A 20050-nucleotide genomic window follows, 5' to 3' on the forward strand; every position below is an offset into this window, starting at 1 on the left:
TTGTGTTTGACTTTGTTTTTTCACATTTGTAAAAACTATGCAATATACTATGCATTACTGTAGCCTTTGTACTGTACGCTAGTAAACTCAGCAGAAAAAGAAACGTCCTCTCACTATCAACTGCGTTTATTTTCAGCAAACTTAACATGTGTAAATATTTGCATGAACATAACAAGATTCAACAACTGAGACATAAACTGAACCAGTTCCACAGACATGTGACTAACAAATTGAATAATGAGTCCCTGAACAAAGAGGGTGGTCAAAATCAAAAGTAACAGTCAGTATCTGGTGTGGGGAGGAGGATGTCTTCCCTGTAATGCACAGCGTTGTGATTGCCTGCAATGACAACAAGCTCAGTCCGATGATGCTGTGACACACCGCCCCAGACCATGACGGACCCTCCACCTCCAAATTGGTCCCGCTCCAGAGTACAGGCCTCGGTGTAACGCTCATTCCTTCGACGATAAACGTAAATCTGACCATCACCCCTGGTGGGACAAAACCGAGACTCGTCAGTGAAGAGCACTTTTTGCCAGTCCTGTCTGATCCAGCGACGGTGGGTTTGTGCCCATAGGCGACGTTGTTGCCGGTGATGTCTGGTGAGGACCTACCTTACAACAGGCCTACAAGCCCTCTGTCCAGCCTCTCTCAGCCTATTGCGGACAGTCTGAGCACTGATGGAGGGATTGTGCGTTCCTGGTGTAACTCGGGCAGATTTTGTTGGCAGCCTGTACCTGTTCCGCCAGTGTGATGTTCGGATGTACCAATCCTGTGCAGGTGTTACACGTGGTCTGCCACTGCGAGGACGATCAGCTATCCGCGCTGTCTTAGGCGTCTCGCAGTACGGACATTGCGATTTATTGCCCAGGCCACATCTGCAGTCCTCATGCCTCCTTGCAGCATGCCTAAGGCACGTTCACGCAGATGAGCAGGGACCCTGGGAATCTTTATTTTTGTGTTTTTCAGTCAGTAGAAAGGCCTCTTTAGTGTCCTAAGTTTTCATAACTGTGACCTTAATTGCCTACCGTCTGTAAGCTGTTAGTGTCTTAACGACCGTTCCACAGGTGCATGTTCATTAATTGTTTATGGTTCATTGAACAAGCATGGGAAACTGTTTAAACCCTTTACAATGAAGATCTGTGAAGTTATTTGGATTTTTACAAATTATCTTTGAAAGGCAGGGTCCTGAAAAAGGGACGTTTCTTTTTTTGCTGAGTTCATATAAAATATTCTATGTATGCCTGTGTTTCGAACGTACTTAAATTGGCCTAGATGAAAGGTGCACTGCATGAGCATAAGGCAGCCAAAGATTAAACCAGTGGTCTTGGCGATGCTGATACAACGCCACCAGATGGCGCCAGAGTAAAAGCACACTGATCAGGGGTGAACAACTTCTGGCTGTCCTCGAGGGCTGCATTCTTGATGGTTTTTGATTTTCCCTTAACTGATCAATTAAAATCACTGATTCCCCAGGGTTTGTACTAACTGTCAATGGTGTGTGCAGTGCACACATTTGCCCTCCCAGAGTTAAAGCAGTCTAAAATTATCAAAATGTTTATAAAATGATTTGGTTAGTGATTTACATTTCTCTGACATGTTCATATTTTCAGTAGGTTTGTGTAGAGGGGATTTACCAATAGATCAAAGTAATGAAAAATATTGAATGTAAGATTTAAACCAACCTGAAACATTTATTTCAATTATCACAAGAAAACTAGCCATCATGATCACATAACAGCCCTATCAAATTAAGTGGGCTGAGTTGTGACCCAGCCCACTTAAACAGGCTATCTTCTCATTGGTTCATAAATGGCTCCACCTATTCTCCAGCTCTTGCAAACTGTATATATATACTTGTCACTGTACAGTACCCTACATCAAAACAGGGTAATTAAAAGAGCTTTTTGAAGCATAATCCATTCCAAATGGTTGTCCAGGTCAAACCTAACTCGCATCACTGCAGCAAGACAATTGAGGGAACTCAGCAAAAAGTGGAAGCTAATATCTTATTACTTGGGGCTGAAAATGTAGGGAAATCAGGTAAGAATGTGTTTTTGTCTTTGTTTTTAATATGCACCTTGCAATGTTCACACAGGTATTTTCAACAGTTAACGAGTTATCATGTGCTTTGCCATCCTTCACTCAACGGGCATTCAATGTGAAGCATGAGCAGGAATCTGTAGTATCTGATCTGACGGAAGGCCTACCTACCAATTGCGTATTAGGGAATTTATTTTCAGTGACAATCTACACTCAAAGTTTGTACAAGCCATTAAAATATATTTTGATTAAACTGTACACAACTTTTTGTATTTTCCAGCGCTCACCGTCCGATTTATTACCAGAAGATTTATTGGCGAGTACGGTGATATAGGTAAGCCTGCCAAATGAGTACATACATATTGTGCGTAATGCTGACTATTTAATACATTATGATGTTTTTGATTTAATTCATATATTTCTCCGTCAGAATCAATTTACAGTCACATTGACACAGTTGACGGGAGGGAAATATCCTTCAACATATGGGACTCGCTCTACCCACAGGTAAACACTCTTGGACTACCCAAATGTCGCCATTCATCATTACGCATTTGCCATTGGCAAATGTTTGTCATCTAGCCATAGTGACCACTCATATGTCATGTTTTTATGTTTTTAGGACAGTGCAATAACTGAGTCGATAAGTGAGAAACAGCTTCAATGGGCAGACGGCGTGATACTGGTATACAGCATATGCGACCGCTCCAGCTTCGAGGTAGTGCGTCAACAAGTGCAGCGCATCCGCCATGCCAGTAGGAAGATGTCTGCAACAGCGCCCATCATCATTGTTGGAAACAAACGCGATTTGCAGCACCGACGGACAGTCTCAAGTGAGGAGGGCCGACTCCTTGCTCTCTCGGAAGACTGCGTATTTTTCGAGATATCCGCAGCTGAAACATACCACGGTGTTTTGCTGGTGTTCCATGGACTGATAGATCTTATCAAAGAGTCGAGAGCTCTGCGGAAAGGTGCCGCGGGTATTAAAAGTATAGTGAGAAGCATGTCAGCTGTATTCGGGAAGAAACGTGCAGAGTAATCTACCACAGGATAGTCTACATTATGCGCAATGGGATTTGGATAGTCAGAACATGTCGTAGGTATGCTACGCGGTTGGCCAATGCAGACTTGGAGGCGCAATTGGGAAAAATGGTCTATGGCAGGTTGTAGTCCAACAGCAGGTTCGTTCTAACAACTTCAACAGGTTTTGATAGGGAACTTCATTGGGACGGTTTTCAGAAAGGAGAAATTGGTTATCTTGTAGAGTTACACAAAAGTTTGAATTGCAGATGGAAGCAATCAATCAATAATCTATTCTACTTTTTGAAGTTGAAAAGTAGGTATACAGTACTGTAGATAAACTGTATGAGAAATCATGTGCGCTTCCATCCTTCACTCAATAGGTATTCAATGTGAAGCATGAGCAGGAATCTGGAGTAGCTGACATCTGACAATACTGTTGATCTGTTGGAAGTCCTACCCATTGCCAATTGTTAGGGAATTTATTTTCAGTGACAATGTACACTCGAAGTTTGTAAAATGTTGAAGGCTTGATGTGTGTATAATCAGCAATGCAAAACAGCAAACAATTACATTTCAGTATTATACTTTATCTGAAAACGAACGTTAAACTTAGTAATTCTATGTTACAAGTTCTAGCAGACTTGATGCTTATATGTGCTGTGCACACGTTTGTTTGAGAATTGTAAATAAATAAATGAATATATTAAAATGTGGATAAAAGTATTTCATTTCTGTGTAATAAATCTTGGGGAAAAGTTATATGTTGTAATTTTAATGTTTATACAATGCATGAAACCGGAATGGGTTAATCTGGGAAAGTACATGTATGAGCTGAATACTGTACTGTAGATGGGGAAATTACACTTTATTTCACTCTTCATAACCTCAATACATTTCACATCAGCAATACAAATGTTATTTATTTCTTGAATACAACCAATGTTATGTTGATGTATACTGTCGGACAATCTAAACGTGTCATGTATTATATGTTCTGAAATATTAAATGTTATGACATTGTAATAAAGACACATTTTCTACTGTCTATTCGATGCTCATTCCTCAACACATTCAACTTCCTTTCATCATCCATATTTAGGCCAATCAATCCAGACTTTACCTTTAATCATGACAAGCTTTGTTTCTCACGGCTACTTTGGGAAACAGAAAACAGAATATGACATCAAGTTAGCACGTCATATAAGAATAGTTAAGTCTAATATATAATGGGGTACAAGGTGTATAATGTCACATGATGCTCAGTTAGGAAACCAAAACAAATTTGGGTTGGCGTCTGTACATGAAGTAGAGCGCCTGAATCTTTCAGTCACATACATTGACACATTTTGTATTACAATGGATTTATCACAGATTATGTCTGCTGAACTATGGTCCTCTTATGTGTACCCACAAACTAAAATCAACTAATAAGTCTTACACCTGGGCCTTCAAAGGGGGCCCATTTCTAGGACACTGGTGACTTCTTAGTGCTCTGTGGCCTCCACCGCGGGTATTTCGGCCTCTTCTATATCGGCCTTTTCTGAGTGCCCAGGGTTCAGGTACTGCAGAATGGGGTCTAGGAGGACCTCGACAGCCCAGGAGCGGCGACGCACGGCGCTGGTGTCCAACTCCTCCAGGTTGTCCTGCATCTGGCTGCCCTGGAGGCCATTGTGTGTGTTGTCCGGGGTTAGCCGGGGGGCTGGGGCGTTGCCTCCACTGGATGAGCTCCTGTGGGAGCGGATTGACAGGCTTTTGCATCTGAATGGGCTGCCGTCTCCTTCGTCAGAATAATACTCAGTGGTCTCCACCTCAGGCACAACAGCATTGGACGAGCTCCTGCGGAAGCGGGGAGACAAGCTCTGGCGTCTGGGTGTGCTCTCATCTCTTAACTGTGCATTCTTCTCTGTGGTCTCCACCTCGGGTATTACGGTCTCGTCTGAGGATGGTTCAGAGCTCAGGTACTGGAGGATGGAACCTAGGAGGACCTCGGCAGCCGAGGAGGGGCGACGCACGGTGCTTGTAGAAGGGAGCTCCAGGGGGTCCAGCTCCAGAGAGAGAGGTTGGTCGTCCTGCTTCTGGCTGCCCCGGCGAGAGAGAGACTGGTATCCCGGGTTACCAGCACTTGATGAGCTTCTGTGGGAGCCAGCAGACAGGCTGTTGCGTCTGAATGGGCTCACGTCTCTTGCATCTGAGTAGTACTCAGTGCTCTCCCCCTCGAGTGCAATGGCCTCATCTGAGACTTTCTCAGGACTCTGGTCCTCAGTGGTCTCCACCTCGGGTGCAACGGCACTGTACGAGCTCCAGCGGGAGCGAGCAGATAGGCTCTTGCGTCTTGGTGGGCTCCTGTCTCTGGCTTCTGTTTGGTTCTCGGTGGTCTCCACCTTGGGTATAATGGTCTCGTCTGAGGTTGGCTCAGAGCTCAGGTACTGGAGGATGGGGCCAAGGAGGACCTCGGCAGCTAAGGATCGGCAGCGCAAAGCACTGGTAGAAGAGATGTCCAGGATGTCGAACTCCACAGAGAGAGGCTGGTCATTCCTCATCTGGCTGTCCTGGCGGACGTTGGATGGGTTGCCAGCCCTTGATGAGCTTCTGCGGGATTGGACAGACAGGCTCTTGCATCTGGGTGGGCTCTCGTCTCTGACTTCTGTGTTCTCGGTGTTGTCCACCTCGGGTACAACAGGCTCCTCTAAGGGTGGCTCAGAGCTAATGTACTGGAGGATGGAACCTAGAAGGACCTCAGCAGCAGAGGAGGAGCGACGCACGGTGCTGGTAGAAAGAAGCTCTAGGGGGTCCAGCTCCAGAGAGAGAGGCTGGTCATCTGGCTTCTGGTTGCCCCGGCGAGAAAGAGGCTGGTCATCCGAGTTGCCAGCACTTGATGAGGTTTTGCGGGAGTGGGCAGATAGGCTCTTGTGTCTGGGTGGGCTCTCGTCTCTGGTTTCTGTGTGGTTCTCGGTGGTCTCCACCTCGGGTATAATGGACTCGTCTGAGGGTGGCTCAGAGCTCAGGTACTGGAGGATGGAACCTAGGAGGACCTCGGCAGCCGAGGAGGGGCGACGCACGGTGCTTGTAGAAGGGAGCTCCAGGGGGTCCAGCTCCAGAGAGAGAGGTTGGTCGTCCTGCTTCTGGCTGCCCCGGCGAGAGAGAGACTGGTATCCCGGGTTACCAGCACTTGATGAGCTTCTGTTGGAGCCAGCAGACAGGCTCTTGTGTCTGGAAGGGCTCACGTCTCTTGCATCTGAGTAGTACTCAGTGCTCTCCACCTCAAGTGCAATGACCTCATCTGAGACTTCCTCAGGTCTCAGGCCCTCAGATGTCTCCACCTCGGGTGCAACAGCCCTGTACGAGCTCCGACGGGACCGGGCAGACAGGCTCTTGCGTCTGGGTGGGCTCATGTCTCTTGTGTCTGAGTAGTACTCAATGCCCACCTCAAGTGTAATGGCCTCATCTGAGCCTTGCTCAGGGCTCAGGTCCTCAGTGGTCTCCACCACAGGTGCAACGGCACTGGACAAGCTCCAGTGGGAGCTGGAAGACAGGCTCTTGCGTCTGGGTAGGCTCTCGTCTCTGGCTTTAATGTGGTTCTCGGTGGTCTCCACCTCGGGTACAACGGGCTCGTCTGAGGATGGCTCAGAGTTAATGTACTGGAGGACAGAACCTACGAGGACCTCGGCAGCCGAGGAGGGGCGACACACGATGCTGGTAGAAGGAAGCTCTAGGGGGTCCAGCTCCAGAGAGAGAGGTTGGTCGTCCTGCTTCTGGCTGCCCCGGCGAGAGAGAGACTGGTCATCCGGGATGCCAGCACTTGATGAGCTTCTTTGGGAGCGGGCAGACAGGCTCTTGTGTCTGGGTAGGCTCTCGTCTCTTGTGTCTGGATGGAACTTGGTGGTCTCCACCTCAGGTATAACAGTCTCATCTGACAGTTGCCCAGGGCTCAGGTACTGAATGATGGGGGCTAAGAGGAACTCGATGGCTGAGGAGCGGCGACACACAGTGCTGTCCAGCTCCACAAAGAGAGGCTGGTCTTCCTGCTTTTGGCTGCCCCGGCGAGAGAGAGGCTGGTCGTCAGGCTTCTGGCTGCCCTGGCGAGAAAGAGGCTGGTCATCAGGCTTCTGGCTGCCCTGGCGAGAGAGAGACTGGTCATCGTCGTTGGCTGGGTTGGCCGGGGCTGGGCTGGGGACTGGGCTGGGGTCTGGGCTGGGGTCTGGGGGATTGATGCCGCTGGATGAGCCCCTGCGTACTGAAGAGCGACAACACACAGCGATGGTGGAAGGGAGATCCAGGTTCTTGAGCTCCAGAGAGAGAGTCTGGTCATCCTGCTTCTGGCTGCCACAGCTGCCGTTGGGCGATTTGGCTGAGGCTGGACTGGGGGCACTGGTTGAGCCCGTTTGGGAGAGGGTATACGAGCTCTTGCGTTTGTGTGGGCGGCCGTCCATGGCCTTGAGAAAGAGGCTACTGGCAGAACTGCGGTGAGTGGTGTCAGAGGACATGGATTCCTGCTGGTTGAGGAAGTCCTCCACATCCTGATCACTTGGCTGCTGGAGCTGAGACAGAGACAGAGATAGAGAGAGAAAGAGAGACAGAGAAAGAAAGAGAAACAGAGAGAGAAAGAGAGACAGAGAAAGAAAGAGAGACAGAGAGACAGAGAAAGAGAGAGAGAGAGAGAGAAAGCGACCGAGATAAAAGGTGGGGGTACACAGGGGATTAAGACTGTGGGGAATATACATACAGAGAGACATGTAAGGGCAAATAAAAGAGAGATTAGACGAGGGGAGATGATACAATGAGGAAGGTTAAATAACCTAGTAAGGAAGGGTGCAACTAAAATCTAGAATGCTCACCATGTTGTAGAGAGGGGTGCTGTTGACCAGCAGCTGCAGTAGGATCTTGCCCAGCTCCTGCAGGTCGGCCACCACAAGCTGCACCTGAGCAGGCAGTCCCAGCAGCTGATTGATGGGTCCCAGTTCAGCCAGGACCCGGACCTGGGCCTTCAGCTGGTCCAGGACCAGCCTCCTCATGGCCTCCAGACGCAACACCTGGGACACGTAGAACAGCTGCAGCATCTGGAGCACAGACCCCACCACCTCCAGCAGCCTGCTCAGGCCCATCTGATGATACAACGATAAGGCACTTAGCTGAAGACTTACATGAATTGAATCAGTCTTTGGGGAAATTGTTGAAGGACCCTTTAAAGCAATTTCTCGCCACTATTTGTGAAGTTGAAAAAACAAACATGACAAACTGACAGCTACTGAAGAACTATTCATTAACCCATAAAAAACAACCAATGTCCATCCACTGCAAAGAGGATGTCATCTGACCTGGAGGACACTTGAATATGACCACAAATGCCTCATTCTTTATACGTCTGTTCTCTTCTGTATTATAAGATCCGACATATCCCATCACTTTGCTCGATGTGGGCGCGGAAAAATGCCTGGCAGCGTATCTTGTTTACCCGCAGCAGTAATATGGAACTAAACTCAGCAAAACGTCCCTTTTTCTGGACCCTGTCTTTCAAAGATAATTCGTAAAAATCCAAATATCTTCACAGATCTTCATTGTAAAGGGTTTAAACACTGTTTCCCATGCTTGTTCAATGAACCATAACCATTAATGAACATGCACCTGTGGAACGGTCGTTAAGACACTAACAGCTTACAGACGGTAGGCATTTAAGGTCACAGTTATGAAAACTTAGGACACTAAAGAGGCCTTTCTACTGATTCTGAAAAACACCAAAAGAAAGATGCCCAGAGTCCCTGCTCATCTGCATGAACGTGGCTTAGGCATGCTGCAAGGAGGCATGAGGACTGCAGATGTGGCCAGGGCAATAAATTGCAATGTCCGTACTGTGAGACACCCAAGACAGCGCTACAGGAAGACAGGACGGGCAGCTGATCATCCTCGCAGTGGCAGACCACGTGTGACAACACCTGCACAGGATTGGTACATCCGAACATCACACCTGCGGGACAGGTACAGGATGGCAACAACAACTTTCCGAGTTACACCAGGAATGTACAATCCCTCCATCAGTGCTCAGACTGTCCGCATTAGGCTGAGAGAGGCTGGACCGAGGGCTTGTAGGCCTGTTGTAAGGTAGGTCCTCACCAGACATCACCGGCAACAACCGCGCCTATGGGCACAAACACATGGTCGGATTCGCGTTTATCGCCGAAGGAATGAGTGTTACACCGAGGCCTGTACTCTGGAGCGGGATTGATTTGGAGGTTGAGGGTCCGTCATGGTCTGGGGCGGTGTTTCACAGCATCATCGGACTGAGCTTGTTGTCATTGCAAGCAATCTCAACGCTGTGCATTACAGGGAAGACATCCTCCTCATGTGGTACCCTTCCTGCAGGCCCATCCTGACATGGCCCTCCAGCATGACAATGCCACCAGCCATACTGCTTGTTCTGTGTGATTTCCTGCAAGACAGGAATGTCAGTGTTCTGCCACGGCCAGCGAAGAGCCCGGATCTCAAGATCCGGGAACTTGCCTGAGGACTTGCAGGTGCCTTGGTGGAAGAGTGGGGTAACATCTCACAGCAAGAACTGGCAAATCTGGTGCAGTCCATGAGGAGGAGATGCACTGCAGTACTTAATGCTGTTAATTTTGATTTTGACCCCCCTTTGTTCAGAGACACATTATTCCATTTCTGTTAGTCACATGTCTGTGGAACTTGTTCAGTTTATGTCTCAGTTGTTGAATCTTGTTATGTTCATACACATGTTAAGTTTGCTGAAAATAAGTTGACAGTGAGAGGACGTTTCTTTTTTAGCTGAGTTTAGAAGCAGATCAAATCACACCATCCTCCAGGCTTTTACATGTGAGCTTGTAGTGTGGCTCAACAGCTCCAGATAGGCAAACACGTTTTACCAAGTCTCTAGAACTAGGCCAAAAGTCCCACAGTTTTGGTGGGGGAGACAAAAAGAGGTGGAAGAGGTATTTGGGTCAGCTAAGTGACACGCTATCCCCTTCTGTTCCTGCTGTGTGAAACCAAACCAAGGATTCTGGTGATGGGGCAGGAAACTGGCCCAAAGTAGCCTGGGGACAGACTCAGGGCAAATGTAACAATGCAGCATGGTACCCGCTGCCAAGTTTCATCGATGTAGGACATCTGAGGACACCACACACACATGTTTCTGTCCCAGTGCCTCAGTCTCTATGGGAGAGTGTGCAGGAGCATTAATGAGGGTGTTTGTCTGATGAGGCCGACCCTCATTGGTGGGCTTTCAGCACCAGCCTATTCTCCTCTCTCCCCAGCCAGCAGCCTGCAGCAGCAGTTAGGGTCATTTAGCACCAATTACCCCTGAACCAAATTCTGGGGAAAATGGGGACTCAGGTTGTTCCTTCACAGCACATTACAAGAGGTTCAAGCAAAGAAACTGCTGGAAACCCTATAGTTGTAAGGTTGTTTTTGTTATTTCAAATTGCTTTGACACTTTACTAAACTGTAAAATTCTAATCCTTACAAATTTGATGTGGTTTATTACAATGTGCTGTAAAAAAGAGAAAGAAAGGAACAAAAATATAATCTCTCTATGAAAGTTCATTCAACAGTTCCTAGTGTTACTGTTATTATATTTTTCTATTCAGTAACTACTTTGGCAGCTTCACTATAAACCCAATTTGAGTTCAGAGAACCGTAAACCTAAAAATGAATGTATTATAAAACAATCCATTGAAATTCTAGTAGTTATTCTTCTCAATGTTCATCCTCTTTCCTAAAAGCCTTGAGGTGACCCATATAGTGACCCTGTTATTGAAAATATCCCCCAATTTCAACTGACCTAAACCCAGTTTGAGCTTCATAAACCAACAAGCCTCACAATGAATTCATTTCTAAACATGCCACCATACTGTTTTTTGTTAGTTTCCACAACTCTTGCTTTCAGAGAGCTGTGTATGTTTACAGTCTGTGTCTTATCGGTCCATCAAAGTCTTGCCCCCAGCCCTCGGATCTCCTCATCGCTCTGTGTGTTTGTCTGTCTGAGCGTTTGTCTGTCTGAGCGTGTGCTGCAGGGGCAGTGGTAGGCTCAAAACCTCACGTAGGCCAAATCCCACAGGGACCATTCTTGGGACAGGAGGTAGCTTAGTGGTTAGAGCGTTGGGCCAGTAACCGAAAGGTTTCTGGATCGAATCCCTGAGCTGACAAGGTAAAAATCTGTCTTTCTCCCAATGAACAAGGCAGATAACCCACTGTTCCCTTGTAGGCTGTCATTGTACATAGGAATTTTTTCTTAACTGACTTGCCTTGTCACTTGTCTCATAATCTCTCTGTCCCTTCCTTCTGTCCTAAGCCATAGAGTCTGCTATAGCCCCAGGAGATTTGAGTCTGGTACATCTTAATGATGGTTCTATGTGCTCAGAACTCTGTGCCTGGGTAAGGGTAATACTGAGCCCCAGCCCTCTGCCCATGTAGACAGGAAATGCAGGGAGTGCCCTAGAGCCTTCACAGAGAGCACTGACCATGTCTCTCGGCACGTAGCCTGCTTCTATTTCCCCCGAACCCAAAAAAGGCAGACAGAGACAGCAGAGGATGTTGTGATGGCTAGACAGCCTCCCGAGGGACCTAGCATCAAGTGATTACAGAGGTCAACAAAGAGCAGCTGAGCTGCTGCCTGAAAATGTTCTGTTTAATTCATCCATTTAAAGTTATTCTGTTGTTTTGTTATTTTATTATTACCTTGTTATTATCATTATTACACTTTTAGTATAAATGATTATATTGTCTGAATGTTAGACTATTTTAACGGTACATCTAAATGTCTTTAATACCTTGTTTATTTTGTGCTGTACCCTGATTGAGTAAGGAGGAGGCGGTGTAGTTTATCATGATGGATGAGAGGTCTGACAGATATGAGGAACAGATGGGTGTGTGGAGAAAAACGAGAAGGAAAAGAAAGATGTAAAAGAACACAGGAGAGTGAGACACACGGAGGGTGGCTAAGGATGGGTGGTTCAGATGAATGAGAGTGGAGAGTGTGAGAAAGGACGAAGAGGAGAAAGCAGATTGACCTGGACTAGGACATGATAAGTGTAAAGCAAGAGGCCTGTAGTTGAGACGACAGGGGACGAAAGCAGACAAAGGTTTGTTTTAGGGACACAGCCATAGAGAGGGTTCTAGGTGATTCTCACCCTGTCGGTAGCGTCCTGTAGCATCCCCATGGCCTGCTCCAGCCTGTTTCTGAGCTTCAGCAGGCGGTGGTACAGCTGCAGGCTCAGACAGAGCAGGAGGCCTCGGAACCGCGTCCACAACCCAGGCTCATCCTCCCCATCTTCATCCTCATACTGCTGTGTCCTCCTCTCCCACTCTAGGCCTGGGGAACACACAGAGGCAAGTCAAAAGACAAATATGGCGTGGTCAACTCAACAGCAAGATGTAGATGTGTCTTTGTTGCCAAAACTTGCCCTCGTAACTGTAGTGTCCAATATTCGAAGCTGACTGGACATAGCCATATAGACAGAGCGAGGTGTTAGTACTTCCCACCGGGCACACACTGGTTGAATCAACGTTGTTTACACGTCATTTCAATGAAATGACGAATGTGGAGTAGATGTTGAATTGACGTCTGTGCCCAGTGGGTTACTAGTAGTTGGTTGTATTTGCACGGTAGGCTATGTGTCATTTCTTTCACACAGACATCACAACTCCTATCACCCCTTCCAAACACCTCTTCCCACACACACAGAGCGTCATCAGCGTGACACACTGTCTGATCAACACAGTCTACGCACTCTACAATTACACACCATCATCTAAAAACATGCTTGATTGTTTACAAGTTAATGAATGATGAAAGAAAATTGAATTTCCAAGCACACTTTATATTTCAAGTGAGGATATGAGTCAGTATGATTTGATAATGTACTGCAATGTTACCAAGACAACAGTGCATCACATCAATCTGGTTTTCATGTTGATTTGATCTCCTTTACAGACAGCAGGATATCAATTCTACTCTATTTTAATGAGTTATTTATTATATTTTTCCTATGATTAAAATATTTACAAAACAAAATAATATAAATATTTGAAAATACATTTTATTCTCAAATCTGTTATTATGGATATCATTGTGTATTAGAACAGCCTCAAAGCAAATTAGTAGGGACATTATCAAACACTTGAAGAGTATTACCGCCCCCCTGTGGTAAAGTTCAGAAAGCAGCAATAGGATGACCATGCAGATTGTGGTGTACACTGTATACTGTAACCTGACTTTAGACCAAAGACCTCATAAAGCATTCATGAATACACTTCAGCGGAAAGATAGCCTCCCAATCCACCATTCGGCAAAGACTGTGTAAAGTGCACTAGCCCCTCCACTACCCTCCACCCAAACTCACGCAGTGTACCCGTCAGGGGCATGTACTTGGCCATGGCCTCCTCTGAGCGTGTGAGGATGTCGTCCAGGCCCGAGGTGGCCATCTGACCCAGCTGTGACTCCTGCAGAGCCAGGAGATAGTACCAGGTGGCATCGGTCAGCTTGTCCCAGCGCCCCTGCATCCCGTCCAGCTCATCATTCACACGCAGCTGCACATCATCCAGGGTCAGGAAAAAGGCATCCTTCAGGCTACCCAATACCTGTGGGGGGGATGGGGGGGGTGGAGGAGAGGAGGGTTGTAGGGAATAGGGTGATAAGAAGTAGCATGGTGTTAAGATAAGGAAAGAAATGAAAGATAGCGAGTGAAGAAAAAGGGGGAGGTGGGAGTGGTAGAATAGTTGTAGATGATAAGGCAGAAAGAAAGGGAGAGAGGCAGTTTGGAATTTAGAAAAAGGGAGAAATAATCAGTCAGAGCAATAGTAGGATATTATAAATGGAATCCATCCAACATGATTAATGGTCAGTAGCAGTATCCTTCCACATAGTCTAACACCATGCGAACTTAATGTCAATGTCAACTATTGAAACTCTGGTAATGCATCTAATAGACTATAAAGTGGTGTGAAAGGTCCATTAATGCTCGAACAATCAGAATGTGTCTACTATAACAGACCAGTCAGTCAGGCTCACACACTGCATCATCACCCATGGGGCCAGGCAGAACAGACACAGAGAGAGGAGACACCCACCTCCTCTGTAGACTGGTGCAGGACGGGAAAGTTATTTTCCAGCTGGTCCAAGCCCATACAAGCATAGTTATTGACGACCTCAACTGCAATATGGAGGAGGGAAGCAATGGTGAGGGATGAGAACCAAAAGCTATTTGGTGGCAGCGATGGCATCCATGTTAAAGTTATTTACATTTGACATGTTATATTTGATGGCAGATGAGAGTTATAAGGCAATAGGGTAGAATAAATCAGTAGAGTTTTCAGTATTCAGTGGACTCACTCTGGGGCTCCAGACTAAGTAGGAGAGGGGTGGCACGGAGAATGGCAACCTGGGACACATTACGCACCCCAATCTCAGCCACGCCCCCCACCACACCCAGGAGCGGGTAACGGCCCTTTACGGCCGTGTAAACTGAAACAACAGATTTCAGGGCGGAGTCGAAGAGAGGCAGACTAGCCACCCGTTGCACGACGTTGGCCTGGAGAAAGGAGGAGAGCCAAGAGAACAATTTACTCCCTTGGAATCAAACGTTTAACTCCTGGTTATTGTTTTTATATATTTTCCAGCTCACCTCAAGGTGATGATTATTTGTGTACGACATGTCTTTTTCACCAATCCTGTAAAACAGAATATGCAGAAAGAGTGAATTACCTTAGTGATTGTCAGGCAAACACCTCATAGGGACACAGGGGGCAAAGCAGAATACCCCAAGCGCTCTTTCCCACATCTGTTTCATAATGACTTCCTTATCTTGAATCTAACATCCTGCTTACATGGTAATGTCAGCTGCTAGGGTGCCACAATGATAACAGCTGTTCTATGCTCCTAGCATGGAAATCTAGTTATCCCTTCAGTGGGCGCTGACCATACCCAAGGAGGATGACAGTGAACAATGGGAGTCATGCAAGGGAATGAACTGTTCAGAAGTGCTGTAATGAAGAAACAATTTCAAACCATTCTGTAATTAATTTAAGCAACAATAAGGAACTCAATAAATATTTACATAAACCAGAGGTCATCCATCCTTACATCAAGGTTTAAGTATGATCCAATATTAAGCCACAGCCTAGTGGCATTGACCAGAAACATAAACACAGAAAGCAGTTCCGCTCAGACTATCAAATTTAAAGGAAAATATTGAAAGACAAGACAATTATATGCTTGGAATAAGATCAAGTAAGCAGAGCTTTGGATAGAATTACTGTCAATGATATATATAAAAACTATATGCCAACATAGGCTACCACTAACACCTTGTTGTAGCCCAGGCTAATGACTCCATCTGCCTCAAGATTGACCAACTAGGTAGCCTCGCCTAGGCAAATAAGGAAACATTTCTTGAAGGCTGATAAAAATGATGGAATAACATTCTTACCTCAGAAAAGTGTAGTTTTAAAGATTTGAAGTATAAAATGAAATTTAACAAACTCTTCTCCAAGTTTTATTGCAGGTCTGGCTTGCACAACTTTCAATTCGGCCTATCAACTCCCGAGCTTTCAGAGCCGTTTAGCACCAAATAAGTATCACTGCTGAAGTGCGCAGGTTATGACATCTTTGCAATTTGGAAAGGATGCGCATGTGATCGAACTGCGAATCACAGTTTTGCTCTCAGCAATTAGAGGAGCATAGCAAATTGACAGATACGTTGCTTCTGCATTGATATTTCATGCATTAGGCTTTACTCCACCACAAAAGCAGCCTCTGGATGTATTTTTTTGTTGTTGCTTGTTTATAGCCTTGTACAGTTTGTTAAGTGCCATCTTGTTATTCTTCTTGTTCTGTGGTGGAATGTCTACAACAGTCACGATAACAGCTGAAAACTCCCTCTGGAGGTAGAAGGGTCAGCTTTTGAACATCAGGTATTCCAAGATGGCTGAACAGGATTCTAAAGCCTGAGCGCTAAGTCTAAATTAAAGCCTAGGTCTACTACTTAGCCCTTCAAAAACTGTACTAGAAACGTAATGTTGAAGTAGGGGATATTATTCATCAAATGGCTACCCTGACTATGTGCATTGACCCCCTTGTTTTATCCTTATCTATTATTATTTGTTGCAATGATACAGGATTTTGTCCTCTTGCACAGGATTGATGTACACTCACTGGACTCTAACCACACACCCACACATAACCACACACCCACACATTCTACACTGACACTCCAACAAATACACACAACACAAGACACACACACACACACATGCATAATGACGCAACACACACACACACGCACGCACGCACGCACGCACGCACGCACGCACGCACGCACGCACGCACGCACACACACACACACACACACACACACACACACACACACACACACACACACACACATTCCTTCACACTCTTCACTCACGCTGCTGCTACTCTCTGTTTATTATCTATGCATAGTAACTTCACCCCTACCTACATGTACATATTACCTTAATTACCTCAATTACACCGTAACCCTGCACATTTACTCGGTACCAGTACCTCTTGTACATAGCCTTGTTATTGTTATTTTTATTGTGTTACTATTTTTCCTTTAGTTTATTTAACAAGTTTTTCTTACTTACTTTTGAAATACTCTGCATTGTTGGTTAAGGGCTCGTAAGTAAGCATTTTATGGGTAAGGTACCTGTTGTATTCGGCGCATGTGACAAAAAAAAATGGATTTGATTTGATTAGGCCTAACTACTTGACCTGAACAAAGAAGGCCTACTGTGGTAAAACTTGTTTTATTTTCAACACTGTTACTGCAATTTTCCCCAGTCTCATCTATTATAGAGCAAAGGAGGCATCTTTATTGAACTTCATTCCCACATTCAAGAACATTTTCATGTTTTCTTTCTAATAAAAGAATCCTATCACAGTTGAAGGTTGATTCTTAGTTTAGAGGGCAAGATGCTAGCTTAAGGCAAAAGTTATTCACATAATACACTTTCTCTTATTTCAAGCCAAATCTGAAATTTGGATCATTTCATTTTCCAAGGAGTTGAATACACTTGACATGAATGGATATCTGTATAGTGGAAGTTCCCAGAAACCCTGCTGAATTTGTCAGATGACTCCATGGCAAATCTTGACCATAATTCTATCCTCATGATTCCTGATTACAAGCAAAAATTAAAGCAGGAAGCAGCAGCGCTCTGTCAATAACAAAGTGGTTAGATGAAGCAGATGCTAAGCTACAGGACTGTTTTGCTAGCACAGACTGGAATTTGTTCCGGGATTATTCTGATGGCATTGAGGAGTACACCACATCAGTCACTGGTTTCATCAATAAGTGCATAGATGACATCGTCCCCACAGTGACTGTACGTACATACCAGAACCATGGATTACAGGCAACATCCACACTGAGCTAAAGGGTAGAGCTGCCGCTTTCAAGGAGCGGTACTCTAACCCGGAAGCTTATAATAAATCCCGTTATGCCCTCCAACAAACCATCAAACAGTCAAATTTCCAATACAAACTTGAATTGTATTGTACTACACCGGCTCCGACACTCGTCAGATGTGGCAGGGCTTGCAAACTATTACAGACTACAAAGGGAAGCACAGCCGAGAGCTGCTCATTGACACGAGTCTACCAGACAAGCTAAATTACTTATATGCTCGCTTCGAGGCAAGTAACACTGAAACATGCATGAGAACATCAGCTGTTCCCGACAACTGTGTGATATCGTTCTCCGCAGCCGATGTGAGTAAGACCTTTAAACAGGTCAACATTCACAAGGCCGCAGGGCCAGACGGATTACCAGGACGTGTACTCCGAGCATGCGCTGACCAACTGGCAAGTGTCTTCACTGACATTTTCAACCTCTCCCTATCTGAGTCTGTAATACCAACATGTTTCAAGCAGACCACCATAGTCCCTATGCCTAAGAACACTAAGGTAACCTGCCTAAATTACTACCGACCCGTAACACTCACGTCTGCAGCCATGAAGTGCTTTGAAAGGCTGGTCATGGCTCACATCAACACCATAATCCCAGAAACCCTAGACCCACTCCAATTTGCATACCGCCCCAACAGATTCAGAGATGATGCCATCTCTATTGCAGTCCACACTGCCCTTTCACACCTGGACTAAAGGAACACCTATGTGAGAATGCTATTCATTGACTACAACTCAGCGTTCAACACCATAGTGCCTTCAAAGCTCATCACTAAGCTAAGGACCCTGGGACTAAACATAGGTGGTAAGGGTAGGTAACAACACATCCGCCACGTTGATCCCTCAGGGATGCCTGCACAGTCCACTTTTGTACTCCCTGTTCACTCATGACTGCACGGCCAGGCACGACTCCAACACCATCATTAAGTTTATTCTTCGCACGCTTTGAGGGTAAGACTGTGCCCGCCCGACGCGGCCCACTACCAAGGACTGTGGGCTCTCCTTCTCCATAGCCAACGTGAGTAAAACATTTAAACGTGTTAACCCTCGCAAAGCTGCCGGCCCAGACTATCTTCCCATAGCACTCACCACTGTCATCATGACGTTCTTTGAGAGACTAGTCAAGGATCATATCACCTCTACCTTACCTGCCACCCTAGACCCACTTCAATTTGCTTACCACCCCAATAGATCCCCAGACGATGCAATCGCTCAGCATTCAACACCTTAGTACCCTCCAAGCTCATCATTAAGCTTGAGGCCCTGGGTCTGAACCCCGCCCTGTGAAACTGGGTCCTGGACTTCCTGACGGGCCGCCCCCATGTGGTGAAGGTAGGAAACATCACCTCCACTCCGCTGATCCTCAACACTGGGGCCCCACAAGGGTGCGTGCTCAGCCCCCTCCTGTACTCCCTGTTCACCAATGACTGCGTGGCCAAGCACACCTCCAACTTAATCATCAAGTTTGCAGACGACACAACAGTAGTAGGCTTGATTACCAACGATGACGGGACAGCCTACAGGGAGGAGGTGAGGGCTCTGGGAGTGTGGTGCCTGGAAAACAACCTCTCACTCAAAGTCAACAAAACAAAGGAGATGATCGTGGACTTCAGCAAAAAGCAGAGGATGCAACCCCCTATCTACATCGACGGGACCGCAGTGGAGAAGGTGGAAAGCTTCAAGTTCCTTGGCGTACACATCACGGACAAACTGAAATGGACCACACAGACAGTGTGGTGAAGAAGGCACAACAGAGCCTCTTCAACCTCAGGAGGCTAAATAAATTTGGCTTGTCACCTAAAACCCTCACAAACCTTTACAGATGAAAACAATTGAAAGCACAACTGAAAGCATCCTGTCGGGCTGTATCACCGCCTGGTACGGCAACTGCACCGCCCGCAACCGCAAGGCTCTCCAGAGGGTGGTGCAGTCTGCACAACGCATTACTGGGGGCAAACTACCCGCCCTCCAGGACACCTATAACACCCGACGTCACAGGAAGACCAAAAAGATCATCAAGGACATCCATCACCCGAGCCACTGCCTGTTCACCCCGCTAACATCCAGAAGGCAAGCTCAGTACAGGTGCATCAAAGCTGGGACCGAGAGACTGAAAAACAGCTTCTATCTCAAGGCCATCAGACTGTTAAACAGCCATCACTGGCACATTAGAGGCTGCTGCCTATGGGCATAGATTAGAAATCACTGGCCACTTTAAGGAATGGAACACTAGTCACTTTAATAATGGTTACATATCCGGCATTACTCATCTCATATGTATATACTATGAGATATAGTGTCTTATCCGGTGTCCTTATGGCTGCAGGGGCAGTATTGAGTAGCTTGGATGAAAGGTGCCCATTTCAAACAGCCTGCTCCTTAGTCATAGTTACTAATATTTGCATATTATTATTAATATTGGATAAAAAACACTCCAAAGTTTCTAAAACTGTTTGAATTATTTCTCTGAGATTAACAGAACTCATATTGGCAGGCAAAATCCTGAGTTGAAATCAAAACAGGAAATCAGAAATCTGAGATTGTCTG

General features: G+C 46.1%; 2 protein-coding genes across 2 annotated transcripts; one reads left to right on the forward strand and one right to left on the reverse strand.

The window, feature by feature from the left end:
- Positions 1-1865: 1865 nt before the first annotated feature.
- Positions 1866-4111, forward strand: LOC139564358 (ras-related and estrogen-regulated growth inhibitor-like protein). Its single transcript, XM_071383829.1, has 4 exons — positions 1866-2043; positions 2324-2377; positions 2474-2550; positions 2666-4111. Exons 1-4 carry the CDS (start codon positions 1929-1931, stop codon positions 3080-3082), a joined length of 663 nt encoding a protein of 220 aa, XP_071239930.1. The 5' UTR covers positions 1866-1928; the 3' UTR covers positions 3083-4111.
- LOC139564357 (serine-rich adhesin for platelets-like) lies at positions 3920-14539 on the reverse strand. The gene is made up of 6 exons (XM_071383828.1): positions 14405-14539; positions 14143-14225; positions 13416-13653; positions 12204-12385; positions 7902-8168; positions 3920-7604 (listed from the first exon to the last, which is right to left on the reverse strand). Exons 2-6 carry the CDS (start codon positions 14197-14199, stop codon positions 4551-4553), a joined length of 3798 nt encoding a protein of 1265 aa, XP_071239929.1. The 5' UTR covers positions 14200-14225; positions 14405-14539; the 3' UTR covers positions 3920-4550.
- Positions 14540-20050: the final 5511 nt, after the last annotated feature.

The sequence above is a fragment of the Salvelinus alpinus genome, chromosome 35, assembly GCF_045679555.1.
Source record: "Salvelinus alpinus chromosome 35, SLU_Salpinus.1, whole genome shotgun sequence".
Lineage (NCBI taxonomy): Eukaryota > Metazoa > Chordata > Actinopteri > Salmoniformes > Salmonidae > Salvelinus > Salvelinus alpinus.

Bases quoted from the DNA above. Each gene is read 5' to 3' on its own strand.
- LOC139564357 (XM_071383828.1), bottom strand. From the start codon at position 14,199: ATGGGCTTGGACCAGCTGGAAAATAACTTTCCCGTCCTGCACCAGTCT. The intron at 13,654-14,142 runs GTGGGTGTCTCC...TCCCCCCCACAG, and splicing joins TGCACCAGTCTACAGAGGAG to GTATTGGGTAGCCTGAAGGA. The intron at 7,605-7,901 runs GTGAGCATTCTA...TCTCTGTCTCAG, and splicing joins GCACCCCTCTCTACAACATG to CTCCAGCAGCCAAGTGATCA.
- LOC139564358 (XM_071383829.1), top strand. From the start codon at position 1,929: ATGGTTGTCCAGGTCAAACCTAACTCGCATCACTGCAGCAAGACAATT. The intron at 2,044-2,323 runs GTAAGAATGTGT...TGTATTTTCCAG, and splicing joins TGAAAATGTAGGGAAATCAG to CGCTCACCGTCCGATTTATT. The intron at 2,378-2,473 runs GTAAGCCTGCCA...TTTCTCCGTCAG, and splicing joins TGGCGAGTACGGTGATATAG to AATCAATTTACAGTCACATT.